The sequence below is a fragment of the Excalfactoria chinensis genome, chromosome 10, assembly GCF_039878825.1.
Source record: "Excalfactoria chinensis isolate bCotChi1 chromosome 10, bCotChi1.hap2, whole genome shotgun sequence".
Classification (NCBI taxonomy): Eukaryota; Metazoa; Chordata; class Aves; order Galliformes; family Phasianidae; genus Excalfactoria; species Excalfactoria chinensis.
Window position 1 is genome coordinate 3,389,109 of NC_092834.1, and position 15,932 is coordinate 3,405,040.

Below are 15,932 nucleotides of genomic sequence, written 5' to 3' on the forward strand. Positions count from 1 at the left end.
AGGGGAGGGGGGGCGGCGGCGTGCTGCGGGAGCGCGCTCTGCGAGCGGCGAGGGCGCGTGCGCGCGCGCGGAGGCAGCAGGCAGCAGCAAGGCGGGCGCGAGCCCCGTCCCCGCGCGGCCGCAGAGGGAGAAGCGGAGCGTCGGGCGCGGCGGAGCGGAGCGTCGGGCGGTTGTTTACCGGAGCGGAGCGGGAGGAACCGGAGGGGAGCGCGGCTGAGAGCGGAGCTTTAAGCGCGAGGAGCGGCGGCGGCGCGACCCCCCCCCCCCCCCCCTCACCCAACCCACTGAGGAACGCGGACCCTCCGCGCGTTGCGGGGCTGTGACCTTCAGCGCCCCGCGCCCCTCCCGGCGCTCCCCACCCCCAGCCCGGCGCCGCGCGCACCCCGAGAGGAAGGGGGGGAAAAAAGAGCGAGAGGAGGCGAAGATTTACGGAGCGGCTCCGGGAGGCTCCGCGCTGCCGACCGGCCCCCCCCGCCCCCGCCATGGCTCGGCGGCTCGGAGGGATGCGCGGGGCCGGGCCGCGGGGGGAACCGGCGGGGTGCTGAGCTGCTGAGCCGCCCCGCGTCCCCCGCGGTGTTATTTTTGTAAGCTACGCTTTCGTATTTTTTATTCTCCTCGTTATTTTGATTTTGAGAGAGAAGGCGGCGGCGCCGAGAAGAGGCGGCGTAGCGGGGGGAGCCGTGCCGAGCCGAGCCCCATCCCCGCGGCGGTGCGGTGCGGCCGCGCCTCTCGGAGGGCGGAGGGGGGACCCGGCGGGGCAGCCCCGTCCCCGCGCGCAGGGCCGGGCGCGCCGCTGTTGTTGTTTTGTAATCAGATTGTCTGGGCCGCCCCCCCGCCTCCCCCGCAGCCCTCCCAGCTCTGTGTGTGTGTGTGCGGTGCTGGAAAATGGAGGCTGAGGATGCCGAGCGCCGGCCCCGCTCACGGCCCGCGGGCTCCGGGCAGCGGCGCTGAGGGGACGCGGCCGCTCCGCCGCGGGGCTGCGCGCCGCGCTGCCGCCGTTGGTGCGCCGCCGCCTCCGGGAGATCGGTGATCCGCTGCGGTTCGTCGCTCCGAGAGGCGGCGTGGGGCGTTCGCTTCTCGGCCCTCCGTCGTTGTTATCTGTAGGGCAGCAGAGGACAGCGAGCCGTCCGGGACTCCGTCGTTCTTTTTTGGATTTTTTTTTTTTTCCTTTTTTTTTTTTTTTTTTTTTTTTTTTTCCGGAAAAGGGGATTTTTTCCAACTAAAAAAAGAGGAATGAAGTCTGGCGCCGGAGGAGGGTCCCTCGCCGTCTTCTGGGGGTTGCTGCTCGCCTTCGCCGCGCTCTGCCTGTGGCCGACAAATGGGGAAAGTGAGTACTGCGGGGCTGCAGGGGGCGGCGGTGTCGGGGTGCTGCGAGGGCCGCGGGGTCCGTGGGGGTGCCGCGGTTGCGTGCGGGGCCGCGAGGTGACGGCGTGGCGTTGGGGGACTCCAAGGTGCGCGAGGACACCGTGAGGGACCACGAGGTGATGGCGACGTGCGGGGGGCGGCTCCGCTGCGGCTGCCGCTACGGAGACGTGCGGCTGTGCGGGTCCCCCATTGCCCGGCGCGGCTCTTCTCGGCCCGCAGCCCCCCCGGCTGCCGCCCGCCTTTGTGTCCCGCACCTGGCGGGGCGTGGGGCCGCGTGGCAGGAGCTGCCGGGCCGGGAAGGAGGTCGATGTTTGTCAGCGCTGTGCACAGTAACCTGCCGCGGCGAGCGGAGCGTTCCTGCCGGCTGCGCGCTGCTTTGCTGCCCGGCACGGCGCCGGGGAAGGGGCTCGTTCTGCTCGGGGCTCGGAACGAAGGCGGTGGGCTTCGTTTTCCTTCGTGAGCGCTCGGCTCGGTGCGCCGCGCTCGTACGGAGACGTCGGATGGCCGGAAGAGCCGCGTAGTAACGGGGGAATATTTTTTTTGGTAGCGAGCGGCTTCCTCCGTGTGTGTAAATGTGGGGGACGCCCGCCGGCGCTCACAGCAGCCCGGGCCGCGTTCGGGTGCGCGCAGCGCCCGCACTGAGCTCCTCGGGCATCAGGTTGGCCGCCCCTGGTTTCCCGAGGAGCCGTACGGGGAGCCCCATCGCTTTACGGGCTGCTCCGGCTCTTCTCTCCGCCCGCAGAGCCGAGCTCGTTTCCTGTGTTTTGGTGCTTCGGCTTAATCCGCTGTGTGTGTTTTTCAGCGCGGACCTCGCGTGCCTCGCTTTGGGAGAGCCGCGTGTTGCCGTGGGGATGGAAGGGCGAGCTTTGGGGAGCTGCGGAGCTTCTGTGGTAGCGGTGGATTCGGGTTGAAGGGGAAGTTCCTTGGCTGCGCTGACGACGAGGCTAAAACGACCCGGTGTTTGAGCAAGATGCGTGTAGACGGAGTGTGTAACGCTTGTTGAGTAACGCCGCGTTTCATTAGGCGGCGAATGCCAATTAACTCCTTGCAAATGAGGCCCAAGTTGGGCTGGTGCGGGCGGCCGGGCTGGGAACTGCAGCCCTGCTGCCCAGAGCCGTTCCGAGAGGCAGCGTTAATCCGCAGGCTTGAAAACAAAAACCCCCGTGCCCTTCTTCAGGGAAGGGCTTAAGCGGGATCAGCCCGCGTGGGGAAAACAGGGACCGAGGAGATGCGGTGCGCCCTGCGGTTCTCCTGCGCTGCCTCCAAGCCAAAGCATTTGCCCAACTCCTGCCATAAAATCGGGCACAAAGGGTTGGGATGTTGGCTTCCAGTCCTGCCGAGCGTTTGCCGTTGCCATTTAACTGAAACGACCCAATTAAGAACCTCCCCAATGAAATATCTCCTACTGATCTCCGTGTTTACGTGTGGGGAGATTTGCTGAGGAACTCGTCCTGGCCGGGCGCTGCCTCTGATCGATCGCCTTTGTAGTTTGCACTTTAATGGCTTTTGTTTTCACCACTTATTGCCCAAAGAATTTTGCTGTTAGGGGGAAAAACGATCTCCAGAGCAGATGTTTTGCATCTCTTCATATTCTTCTCTCTCTGCAGCAGTGGAAGGAAGATTAATCTGAATTTTTATTTGTTTTTCATATATACTGTGTCGTAGCTAAAAGGCGCTTCCATTTTCGGTCAAACAAGCACAGCATTCCTAAATAGGAATACAAAGGAGTTGCAACAGGAGGGGGAAGCCCATCTTTTTGATGCCAAATGATGTGAAATCTGTTCTTGGTTTGGAGACAGAGGGCTCTGAAAAATGCAGGTAGCCTCAGTGGTGTGCATCTGGGTGGAGGAGATGCTACCAGACGGTACGAGTTTGAGACTTGCTTAGAACAGCGTCAAAGTAACGAGGCCCTCGTGCCGTGTCACAGTGCCTTTGGCGTGCAGGGCTGCACTGCTGGGGGCTCTTCCATCCAAGGATGGGTTTGGGATGCAGCTTAACTTCAGTGTTTTCTTCCTTTCGTGCCTTGAGCACGGAGGGCTTTGAGCTTTGCTCTCATGTGGGCTGTGCTTGAGGGGTGTCTGAGGGGGGAATGGTGTGAGGATTTAGAATAAATGGATTCAGTTATTAATCATAGTTCAGACTGAGTGGATCTGCTCACCTTTCTATGAGCTTTTGTTTGTCTAACCGGTCCGTGCTTTGTATTTCTGATGCTAATAAGCAGCAGCTCATGTTGTATGCTTAATCTCTATCCCAAGCTGCCTACTAAAACCCTCCTGCCCTCCCGGTGCCAGCATTATGCACACCTGGCTTCACATCAGCACCTCTGTGTGCGCCTTTTGGTCAGTGGATGTTGTTGGACGGAGCTGAGAAGCTCCTGGAGCTGCGGCTGCAAGCAGGGAATGCTGGCGGTGGAGGAGCAGCTGGGTGTGGAGCAGTGGGGGTGGAAAGCTGCTGGGCAGCAGTGGTCACTGCGGCTGTAGGAGGGAGTGCTGGGCTCAGGTTGTGTGCTCTGAACTGGAGCAAAGGCCTGTGTGAGTCAGAAACCAGAGGGGTAAGGAAATGACTTGGCCAATGTTGGGCAAAATGCATTAAGAATGTGAGAAAGCCGAGGAATGGGTGTGGATGGAAGGTGACTATGAGAAGAGTCAAGGCTGAGCCAGTGTTTGGGAGAAATACCCCTCTGTGTTTGAAGGGAGGGAAGCTGTGCTTGGTTCATGTTGTGGTGGGAGCAGTGAGGGGCTGCAGGGTGGCTCAGTATGGCAGAAGGGAGTGACTACAGTGAAATGAATGGTTTTCCCTCTTCTTAAAAGGTGATAGCTGGGCAGCAGTGATAGCTTTCATCAAGTGTTCTTCAATCTTCACACTGGACTTGCATCAGTTCTTACTGGAGCTCTAGCGTGAGGCTGTCTCATTGGGGATCGTGTGTGCACGCATGTTTGTGCACGTGGGATGGATCAGCTGCAGTTTGTTCTCGGTGGCTATGGTACGTGTTGGTGAATGTCAGGATGCTGAGGTACAAGTAATGGTCTCTGTGTCTCATAACTCCAGTTTGGTACTTCTAGTTTCCTTCAGTTCGTTCTGATACGTGACTTTTGAAGGTTTTGGGGCTTCGATGGAAGTGGAACGTGCCACTCCTGGGAGTGCTGTGCTCAGAGAGACTTCGGGAGTGCAGTGATGTGTTTGAAAGGCAGAAATACTGTTTTAGTATTTGGGTATATTTGACGTGTGTAATTTTTCTATCACTGTAAATTGTATAGACAGCTTCTTTGTGTAGGATAGTTGGATTAGTTTTTATGATTTATGGAAGCTGCTTTAAAAAGAATGGCTTCAGAATGTTCATATTGCACTAACACAGGACTCGGCACACAGCAGTTGCCGGAGACACGCTGTGGTTGTTGGCCAGCCTGGTTCTTCCTCGTAGCCAAGTCATGACAGGTACAATCTGGGCTGGTTTCTGTAGTGCTATATTTATCTTTGTTGTGTCCAGAACTGTCTGAGACCACGCTTGAGGACAGCCGAGTGAGGAGCTGCATACCGTGCTCATTCCTCCTTGTGCTCACACTCTGCAGCAATGGTTCCCCAAGCCCCCAAACAGGCTCTGTCCTTTGCACAGGGGTTGTTTTGCTGCAGGAACTTGCAAACAGTTTGGCTTATTCATTAATGAAGGAGATGCATTCCTGCAGAGCTGCTGTTGGCATGGCAGTGGGTTGTGAAGGTTTAACTGGTGATTATCAGGGAAGCTTTCCTTTCCAACCTCTGCAAGTGCCAAATATGAGCAGTTCCTTCAGGATTTCTTTCAAGACACCAATTGCTCCTTCACTGTCAGTGTAAGGGAGTGTTGCTGTTGATTTTTAAAATGAAATTGTTCAGAATTTGTTGAAAATCAAGTGTGAGATGCAACGTTGTTAATGTAGTTTACAGTTCCGTTTGCAGCTGGCTTGTAAGCTTTAATGCAGTACTACTTTCTGGACTGACATGGATGTACCCAGAGTTGTGCAAGTCCTGATGCTTTGCTCCTTGCTTAGTGGGCAGGAGCAGAAAGAAGCCTGTATGAGTTCCAATGGTGCCATGGAGGTCTGTGAGGTAACTGAGTGCTTGGACTTCCCGAGCGAGATGAGATCTGACCCCAGTGAAGTGATGGGGATGTTCTCTGCACGTGCTGAGACGCACTTTGGAACAACAACTGTTGGCTCTTAAAGCTGCACAAAATCATTTTAATAATAATTTGGAGGAATGATTCACATTAAAATTGTTGCTGAAGACAAGAGGCTTCTTAAGCAGGAAACTGGTGAGTTGTCCATGTATGTGCTTTGCTGCAGTGGTACATTAAATAGGGGTGTGCTGAGCTTCTGCAGTCCAGTGGTGTGAGGAGCTGACTGTGCTGCCAGCACAGCGTGTGTGACCGGGCAGGAGAGCGTTATCTGCAGGCTGTTATTGGGGCCATTACGCTGTAAAGATAGCGCTGTTGACTTGGTGTGAGCTGAGCTCAGGTGGAAGCACTTTCTCCTTGCAGGTGGGCTCCTCCTGCACTGCCTGCTGCTGCCCTTTCCCCTATGGGCTGAGCAGTGTGTGAACGTGATGGGCAAACAGTGACAGCCTGCAGCTCTTGTTGGAGGGGAACTTTATGCAGTGTTGTTTTGGAGTTGGGTTGTTTTTATGGTGTGGCAGATCGGGTGTCGTTCATTTTTACTGAGTGCTTCCAGAAGCTTCATAGTTTTTCGTTTGGTAGGAACAGATCACTAATTGGCACGTTCCTCATTTAGTTGGTTGCTTAGGCAGTTGTGTTCCGATAGCAGAGGGTTGGATTGGAGAAAGTAAAGGGCAGTTTTTTTCAAGTTCAGAATGCACAAAATGAATTCACGTTGGAGCAGTTCTCGATCCTTGTGTGCTCATTGCAGTGCACGGTGCCTGGATGGCGGGGACCACACCTGATGCTGGTCTTATAAGCTTGGTCTGTGCAGATTCTTTTTCAAACTATCCATGGTGCTACGAGTTTGCCCGACAGGTTGAAAATAAACGGCTTGATGTGAGGAGGGAGCATGCATGGAGCAGAGCTGGGATAATGCACTTTCTGAAGTCTCTCATGTAACTGCTGTGGTTTGGAGCATTGCAGTCAGCCTGAGAATGCTTCCAGGTTTGGACACGCAGGGAAGCTTGGTAAGAGCTGCACTGCTGTGTTAGGGAAGGTGTTTGGTGGGGGAAGAGGGTCTCAGATGTCTCGGGTGTGAAAATGTCTTCTCTAAGCAAACTGATGTGGTGCTGGTGTGTTTGTTTCATGGACAAGCAGCTCGGTGTTTAAATTTTACTGCCATAATCTATGCGTATCTTGGTGCTTTCTGTGTGATGGAGTGGCCATCAAAAAACAGGCTTTTCTGGAGGGGGACAGTCTGACAGGGACTAATGGGCATCTCCAGCCTTACTCAGGTGCGGTGTTTGGACTGGTGCCTGGTGACAGCTGCTGGAAGCAAACTTCTCAGGGAGTTGGCTTGGGCTGCAGTAGGGCTTTATTCCTGGATCTCACTGGAGTGGTTTCCTCGTTATTTGCTGCTCGCAGGGGAATGCTTGGGCTGTAGTGTTAGGATCATTTGGAAATGGCTTTCTTGTGCAGCCTGTCCCCTCTGTTCCTTGCCACTGCAGGAACTGTTTGTATTATTTGATTGTTACTGCTGTATTCAAACTTCATGTACAGCACTGGGGATGTGGTGTGCTCCCCAAAATACGCACAGAGTTATGGGCTGTTATTGCCAGGCTGCCTCAGGTGGCTCTGTGTGCATTTTGTCTGGGGATACATGTGTGACACTTCCTGGGAAGTGCAGGCAGAATGCCTGCCCAGGTGAGCTGTGGGATACACATCCACTGCTGTTCATACATGTGCTTGTGCTTCTTTGGACGCTAGGGGAAGATACGTTGCAAACCAGTAGAACTTGGAGGAGGATGCCCAAAGTTCACAGGTGTGCAGGCCCTGCTCCTCACTTACCTGGATATAGAGGTGCTGTTTGTGCAGGTTGTGTTGGTGTTCCCTTGAAGCTCAGCCAGTGGCTGCAGCCGTGGTGCAGGGTGTGCGTGCAGGTGTCACTGCACAGTGGCAGGGATAGGCTGTAAGAAAAGCACTGCTGTTGTTCTGAGTTTGAGCCTTGGCTTGTTTGGCACCGTGGCTCTGAAGGCTGGCGGTGACAGAAGGTTCTGCTTTTTGTTTTGGTTCTGGTGTGCACTAATGAAATCCCGGGATTTCTGTCTGGTTGGAGTAGGCTGGTTCTGCACTCAGACTCTCTCACTGATGTTGCACCTTAACAAAGGCTACGTTCTGTGTATTGAATTCATGAATTAGCTTCCGAGACCCCCTTTGTAAATTTGAGCTTCTCTGTGCTCTGATGGGCAGTGCTTCCAAGGAGTGGCAGAAGCTCCACCAGCAGTGAGTGGGGGTCCCTGCAGGTCGGTTCATCTGATAGCAGCAGGAGTGAGGAGGAAGGAGATGCACCGCGGTGCGGTGTGTGTTCAGGCAGCGGTTCTGGACTTCAGCAGAAATACATGTGGGGTGGACATCTGTTTTCACGTGGTTTCTATCCTGTGCTTCTCTTTTAGTAGTCCACTGTTTAAACAAACACATTGCATTCACTGTGAGGCTGCGCTGCCTGCTGAAGAGCTGCCTTGGGTTTTGTTGTTCCCCGGCCAGTCTGAGAAACAGCAGCTTCACAATTCAGCAGGTTTGGAGAAGATTACAGAAGGAATTCGGGGTGGATCACAATCAGCACTTCAAAAGCCACTGCTTCAGAGTAACTCCCCTGTAATGCAGCCCAGTGCCCATGGAAAAACACCGTCATCTTAACAGATGCAGTGTTATTTTGGAGATTCCACTGTATAAATACATGGACTGTGGTTAAATTGTGGTGGCAACAGATGCAATCTCTGCTCTTGATTCTTTCATCTCTCTGATATTTAAAAATAACCCAGGAAGTTAAAAATGCCACGGCTGGAGATAGGCTTTCAGTGAGCTGCTAGGCTGTCCCTCCTGGGCCTCCAGGTCTGTCACTGTGCATCAGAGCAGGGCAGGTATGCGCTCACTGCTGTGCCGGCGGTGCTGCTGCTATCGGTGACTTCGTGTTTAACTTTGTCTGCAGTGCATCGCATTGTACGAGGGCGAGAGAATTGGGATGTGGGACTCAGCGCTGCAGCTGTGTGCACCAACATGTTGGTGGTTTTCCTGTCTTGAACAAGAAGCTCTCAGCCCGCTCCCTGTATTCTCTAGCAGGGTTTTTTTGACCGCCAGCTGTTGCACACCGTGATTTATAACATGGCTCTTATGGGCAGTGCGTCTCTTCTTTGTTGTCTTTTTTTCCTGCCAATAAAGAGCATTTGTCATTTTGATACGTCTGCGTAAACAACTGACAAAGATGTTTGTTCACATCCTCAATTTTCACGTTTCTAAGAGGCAGAATTGTGGATTTTGTGGTAGATTGCTTCTCATCTGCATTCCTTTTCTATTTGGACGGAAAAGGGGATTGTAATTAAAATGTGGGAGATGAGTTTTGAGCTTTAATTAAAAACTGGTCGAGGTGGACAGATGTGACTTAAAAAAATCACCCGCAGGAAGAATGATTTCTTTCCATCCTTGGGAAGCAAAATCTGCCCATCACCCGGGGGCTGTGTGGCACTGACGTATCTTGTCGTGTTGGGAGTGGGTGACACCAACCAACGGATGGGATCCATTGGACTGGGTGGGACAAGGGAGGGCCACGAGGAGCTGTCGTGTCTGGGAGGGAGCGCAGCTTTTTCTGTGTAAATTATATGCTTCCTATTTTTATTTTATTCAAATTACAGTAGGCATTTACCCTAATATATGCTGTTATAATTTCACGTTCGATTTGTAGCGAAGCTTATTTTTAGAAGAATGCGTTTAAGTGGCTCGTATGAAACGCTTTTCTATTTTGGTAAATGAAATAATCAGGTCTTATTGACTTTTAATTTCATGCAAATGGCTTTTTTTTGGCTTGGTGGCTGTGTAAGCAGAACGAAACGCCATGATTTGGAAGTATTTTCTTAAGGGGAAGAGCAGGAGGGTGGTTGTCTCTCGTGGGGGGTGGAGGTAATGCAGATTGAGGCATCTGCAGGTACGGAACGGAGTAGAATGAGTTTAATGTGACTTTATTGCTTATTTTTTTCTGGGTTAAACTCAGAAGAAAACCCATTAGCTGCTGCATTTAGGGGGTGGGAGGGGGGTCAGGTGGGGTGCTTTCTGCAGCAGCCTGACCATGGAGCTGTGGGCAGCCAGGCTGCGTATATTGAGTAGAATCATAGAATAGAATCACAAGGTTGGAAAGGAGCTTGTGTGCCTGCCGGGTCTGCTGCTGTGCATCTCTCGGAGGCTGGGGGAGCTGAGTGGTGAGTCATTATAGGGTTGGTACCATCACAATTGATCTCTGTTTCCTGTTGATTCCAAAATTACTGAAGTGTGAAAGCTGAGAGCAACCCATGGCTCCTGGTGGGGGGGGGAAGCTGGAGGGTGGAATGTGGAAGTGACTCTGTGCAGTAATTCGATGCTGCCCAGGGTGCTGCATGGAGATGTCCCTGTGAGAACAGGTGTGGGGGGCAGCAGCTTGGGGTGAGCATCACTTGGTGGGACAGGGCTCAGGGACAGGACACCAGGCCCATGCAGGGCTGGTGGGGAAGGGGGTTCAGCCAGGAGGAGCTGATGGGGGCTTGAGGTGAACCTTCCTGTTAGCCTTCACTGTGCTGCAGATGTCCAGGTTTTGTCCCAAAATTCCTTTGCTTCCAGGTGCCATTCACTGTGCAGAGCAGCTGCAACATGAGCGTCAGACTGCATGGTGACAGAGGGTGCAGCAGCGCTGTGATGGAGAACATCTGGTGCATCATGGTCATTTCTTGTGGTTACCTTCTGACAAATCCTTGCCCCCTGTCACTGTGCGGCGTTGTCCTCTTGTGATGGGATGGGATTCATGCTGTTTTGAGATAGTAACTAATATTTTCACTTTCTGTTAGCAAAATATGTTTTGGTACCAATGTAACTTAATGGTTCCTGGGCTGCCTGCATTGCATATGTGAGAGCAAACTGTGCTGAAGGGGGATTTCTGGAAGAAACTGAAGGGAGGATTTACAGTGCTCTCAGTTGGGTTTGGGGCTGTGAAGAAGCCTCAAAGTGATTCATGAGGAGGAAACTGAGCTTGGTTACCTGGAGGAGCAGGAGATGTGAGGTAGGGTTGTGTCCCTTTTCTGTTTATTGCTTCCCTCACAGAATTGCATTTTTATGGCCTTTTTCTGAAGTGGTAATTTGGAAGGAAAGCAAGCAAGCTGCGTTCCGTCCTGTGGCCATTGGGTGACTTTTAAACCGTTGAAGCTTGCCATTGATGTGCGCTCAGATACACCGTGCAGAAACCGACCGAGGGGGAAAAACACACTTTTTCTTGGAAAGCCCATCTGAGCTTTTTCCAGCGTTGCCGTACCGAGGGCTGCAGGAAAGTGAGAAGGAGCGAAAAGGAATGGTTGTTCTGCTGTCTGAGAGCAAACAGAAACGGGGAAAAAGTTCTCCCGGGTTTCTGAGGAGCTGGGTGTGTGGTTTGTACGGTCAGAGAAGCTGATGCAGTTGGTCTGGTTTTTGCAAGTAAACAACCAGAGGAATAAGTGACTCGCAGAGGATGTAAAGAACCTTGCAGACTCCCAACGCTGAGCTGCGTGGTTGCAGTTTGGTGAAGCATGGCAGGGCGGTGGTTGTTAGAGATGTAGGATGGCTGCTTCCATGCACAGTGAGCTGGGAAGGAACAGCGCATGTAGAGGAGCTGTCTGCGTTGTAATGAGGGCCCTGGGAGCTGCAGGAGGGCTGTGGTAGCGAGGAGCTGCAGCTCCCAAACCTGTTTTTTGTCCTTTAGGATCCGTGTTGTGATTTGCTATAATAAAAGCACTTTGTTAGAACAATTAAATGCACGATATTTTTGCAATGCTGTGTTTTGGAAAATCAATTATGGCCATTTTCCTTTGAAACGATGGTAAGACTGTTGTGCTGACAAAGTAGGATGCATTAGGAAGTGGTGTTTGCTGTTCACTCAAGAGTAACGTGCTCCTGTTTCTTCTTAAGGAGCAGGATGTTCCCTGCAGGTTTGATCTGTGCTGGAGCACAGTGAGGGAGAGAATGTCAGAGGAGGCCACCTCAGCACTGGACATGTTGTGTTTGTTTGCTGTAGACAACCAAAACGCCTTGCCCCTGCAGAAGATTGTAATGCATCACCTGATGAAATAGCCCAGAGAATAAGGGATGTAGTTAACCCTTTAGTGTCTGCAACATCTGGACTTGTTTACTGGTTCACCAAAGTACTGTCTGAAGATCAGACCTCTTCCTTTCTTACACCGATTCTTCGTTACTTTTCAAGACTTAAAAGCAGCCATAGATGAGGGATGTCTGCATTTCTTCTCACTCTTGCTCAGTGCTGTAGAGAGTAGATCCTGCAAGTCATGGCATTTGTTCAGGCCTTTCAGGGGGAATTCTCTAAAAATGCTTTGCTTTCAATGCAGTGAAGGAAGGGCAGTAACTTGTATGGACTGATAGCACAGCTGGGAGTTGGCCAGGTAATACAGATGCGTTCTCTGCTGTTTCTCTTGGATGATTTTGGTATCAGTCGGTGGAAATGGGCTGAAAGGGCACAGAGATGAAATCCTTCCCACTTGTTTTTCCCCACCTTGCCTTCCTTTGAATGTGAATTACTTGGAGAAAGTGTCTGCAGCTCCCACTGGGTCAAGTAGAGGTTGAGATAAAAAGCACATACCTACGTGTGTGTGGTATTATCAGTTGTCCTTGGGGAATAACCCCTTGGCAGGGGGGTTATCATGTCTGATGTTTTCCACTTCATTAGTAAGTTTTTTGGTGAGCACGCAGCCAGGTGCAGGACTCCAGACCTGTGTGTTGTAGGTACCTTCCTCACTTCTCCCTCTAGATGGGCTTTTCCATTCAGATCAAACACCACCCTTTGTGCCGATCAGTGTGACTGCAGCCTGCTTGACCTGCTGGCTTGCTGCCTTTATGCTCTTTGATGCAATATTCTAATAGGTCTCACTCCTGTCTCACTTCCCCAGGTGTGACTGCCAAGGGACTCTGCTTCAGCACGGAGAAGTTCTGTTCTGATTCATCTCTGCTGCCTCCTAATTTCCTCTTTGGTTTAACTTCACTTTGGGTATCCAAACTGAGGTTGAAGTGTGACTCTTCAGTGGTGGTTACCTGCCACTACCCTCCTGTGCAACAAATGCAGATGTCTGTGTTGACTTCCTGGTGCCTGGCTGTGCCTCAGTGGAGGCTGATTGCTGGGAGATGTGCAGAGATGCTGCTGAACTGGGGTGGCTGGTGCATGAGCATGCCTGACTTTGTACCAGCCCTCATGCAGGGTTGCACAGAGCCTTGCTGCCTTTTGTTGTGGGTCAGCACCTTGGGAAAGAGAGAGGGAAGGGCAGCTGAGTTTTTCACCCTGAGCTGTTAAGGAGGTGGGGATGGGATGGAGTCGGGTCTGCTTTTGTACCTGTGGGAGGTGGTGGCTGCAGTGCTGCCCAGCGCTGCCATCCCAGGCACCGAGACCCCCTTTTGGGGGCTGCCGTGTCCAAAGCAGTCCATAAAAACAGTCAGTAGTGACTGTGTGTGACCTTCACAGGCTGATGCGTGGGTTAGCACCTATCTGTTGGTTCCCAAAATTGCTGGTTTGTAGAGAAAATAAGGGGACTACCTCGTGGAGCTGGTATGTGGTAAAGCAAAGTGCAGTCCGCTCAGATATGTTTTCTTACCGTGGAACCAAACAGCCCTGCACAAATACTGTGGTTTTCTTTCACAATGTGGGAGCTGGTGGAGCTGTGAGCATGGTGAGGCTGAGGGCTGTCTGTCAGCTCTGCTGTCCTGTGGGTTTGCCTTCAAGTCAGTCATCCCCACTGCAGCTGGAAGGGAGCTTTTCCGATTCTTCTTTGGAATGCTTTTATGTACGTTTTTATTTTCCCTCGTTGTTTTCCTTTGTCGGGTCAGAGTTAGTGCTTTGCCATGGAGGTGTGTTTTGGCATGGCTGTGGTGCTCCCATTACCCAACATCATGGTACCATCATCCCCTGCCCGCAGTTGGGCTGGCATGGCTTGATGCTGTTCAGGCAGGCAGGGAACTGCAGGCAGGAAAACTCTTGGGACTGCTGTCGTGGCACAGCTTATGCAGTGGAAAGGAGGTTCTTCCTTTACGTTATAGGACGGACAGCTGGTCATGCTGTTGCATTGCTTCTGTAGTTTTGGTTAAAGAAGTTTAGTACTGAGTAAATAGATTACTCATCTTTTGGTTTAGCAGAAGTACGCAGTGAGCATGGCAAACGTGGTTACCAACAAATGAGCATTCAGTAGCTAACTAATGCCAGTAAGTTCAAAACAAGAAACCCCTTGAAGTCATTAACTTGGTTTATGTAAGAGTGTCAGTGTTTTGGGTTGTGTTGGTTAGAGCTACTCTGCTGAAAGAACAGAACGGTTGGTTTTGTCTCCTTCACCTTGTGGCTGTTTTTGTTCTAGCTCGCATTTCTTCTCATTCTTACTTTACCTTATGCATGAATAGAATGAACGCAGAAGTGGTAGCAAGGAGCTAGCGAAACTGCTGAAGGACACGTTCTCCAGCTTTATCTGTGACTAGGAGTGGGTCGTGTATGCAAGGTATGAAGTAGACATAACCACGGGGATGGTCTGAAGCTGAAGTTCTCAACCAAGGCTGGCCTTGATTTACCTTCTGGAATGAGAGAGCACAGCTGCAGGTGGCAGTGAAGGAAGGTCCCAAAGCTGGCGGTTTTGCAAGCATCCAGGATACCTGATGCTCTTGTTTTAGCATCTTTGTGACCATGAGAGCAGTTGCCAAGCACAAGAACTTGGTACAGGCAGGCTGATTAAATACCTACATCACGTTATTAACTAGAATTACAATTTGCACGTTGTTCACAGTGCTTATAGGCAGTGTTTAGAAGCTACTTGTAGGGTTGGAAGTCCACTGGCTTGGGCAGTGTATAAATATGAAGTCAGAAGCATCCAGAAAAGTGAGTTTGCATGGGAACTCCTACTGCTACAGCTATGTGGGTTTGTATTACTGTTAAATTTGGTTCTGGTGCAACAGTTTGCAGTTGATAAGCCCCAGACTCGTCACTTTGTCTCTGGTGCCAACCCACATGTTTTACCATGTATTTGGAGAGAAGGTTCTTTTTTCAGTCTAGTTAGCTCATGACTGGAAAGCCCCACAGTGCCTGCATGTATGTAATTTAATACCTTTAAGGCCCTTTTTTGGGGGTGCAAGTTGGTCATGTTTTAACTGCCTTGAAAAAACAGGTTCCAGCATGACCTGTGTGATTTCAGCTGTGTTGCTGCCATGTGAAGAGAGGGCTGGGAAGGCTCCCTGCCCTCTTAAATCAAGTTTGATAGCTCTGTCTTTTTCTCATGTGAATTAGATGCTTTTAAGAATTATCTTGCTTCTCTGATCTGGTGGGAATTTTGATTAGGTTCGTTAAACAGAAACGGTTCTGCAGAAGGTCAGAGCGTGTAGGATTTCTGTTTCATCAGAGAAACGAAGAGAGATTATTACTGTTTGATAGTAGGGTCGTGTATTACATACTGTTATAAATAGTGGTGTCAGACTTGCCATTTGCTGTGGATTCCGGTGTAGCTAAGCACAACTTCTGACTCTGTTAAATTCTTTTGCTGGCCGTTAGAAGCTGGGTGCAGTTATACACAATGGCACAGTCATGTTTTGGCAGTTTGTTTCTAAATGATCTGACCGCACCGACTGGTTGGCTTTTGGAAAAGGGAAAATAGAAGTGCTAAAATACATGAAGGAGAAGCCAGCTCCCGAGGTAAGTGTGGACAGCAGCACAGTAAGGTCTCCTTAATCATGAGCTGCAGAGCCCAGCCATGTGATGGCTTCTCTTCGGTAAGAATCGCCTGCTTATCCCTGCATCCCAAGTGCGAACATCCCATAGGCTCCGTCAGTCAGCTGCTGACTCACTTGGATGTGTAGCCAGCTGTTCTGAAGGTAAATAAGGAAAATCATGCACACGGTTATTTTTTTAAAGGTGGGGAAGAACTGTCCCCAGGAGAGACGGTTTCTGCTAAGCTCTATTGTCATGGCAGATTGTGCAACATAAATTCAGTGTTATAAACAGCTTGTAATTTTAGTCTTCCACTTCTGCGTTAGCAGGAATTAGACAGAAGCTGCTGGCATTGGGCTTAAACGTTATTAGAAACCACATTAAAAAAACTAAAAAAGGAAAAAGTTTAACATTTGTAGTTATCGATCATAATATGCCACCAACTTCCTTCTCCATTGTGTATTTAGGACAGAGTGGGATGCTTTTTGTTATGTGCTGCTGTTGGAGAGGCAGTTCTGCAGGACAGGAAGGAATGCAGAGGTTTGAAGTCTGTCTTCTCACAGGGGTGAAGCTTGTCTTGTCAGCTGGGCTCTACCTGCTTGCTCTTGTGGAGGCATTTTTAGTTTGTTTGGCTTGGGCAGTGTTTTCACAAGCTGGCAAACTCAACCGTATTGTGACTTAATTGTTGCTGTGTAGTTTTGGGAG

General features: G+C 51.2%; 1 protein-coding gene across 2 annotated transcripts in view; it reads left to right on the top strand.

Moving 5' to 3' along the window:
- Window positions 1-293: 293 nt before the first annotated feature.
- The window catches only part of IGF1R (insulin like growth factor 1 receptor), a 133,842-nt gene continuing 118,203 nt past the window's right edge, over window positions 294-15,932 (top strand). Inside the window, exons 1-2 of one of the 2 annotated variants that reach the window (XM_072345176.1) lie at window positions 294-584; window positions 1,206-1,327. In XM_072345176.1, coding sequence (XP_072201277.1) covers window positions 1,234-1,327 — 94 coding nt within the window. In that variant the 5' untranslated portion in view covers window positions 294-584; window positions 1,206-1,233. Of the gene's footprint in view, window positions 585-1,190; window positions 1,328-15,932 lie in introns of those variants that run through there. The other variant, XM_072345177.1, reaches the window with a different exon arrangement.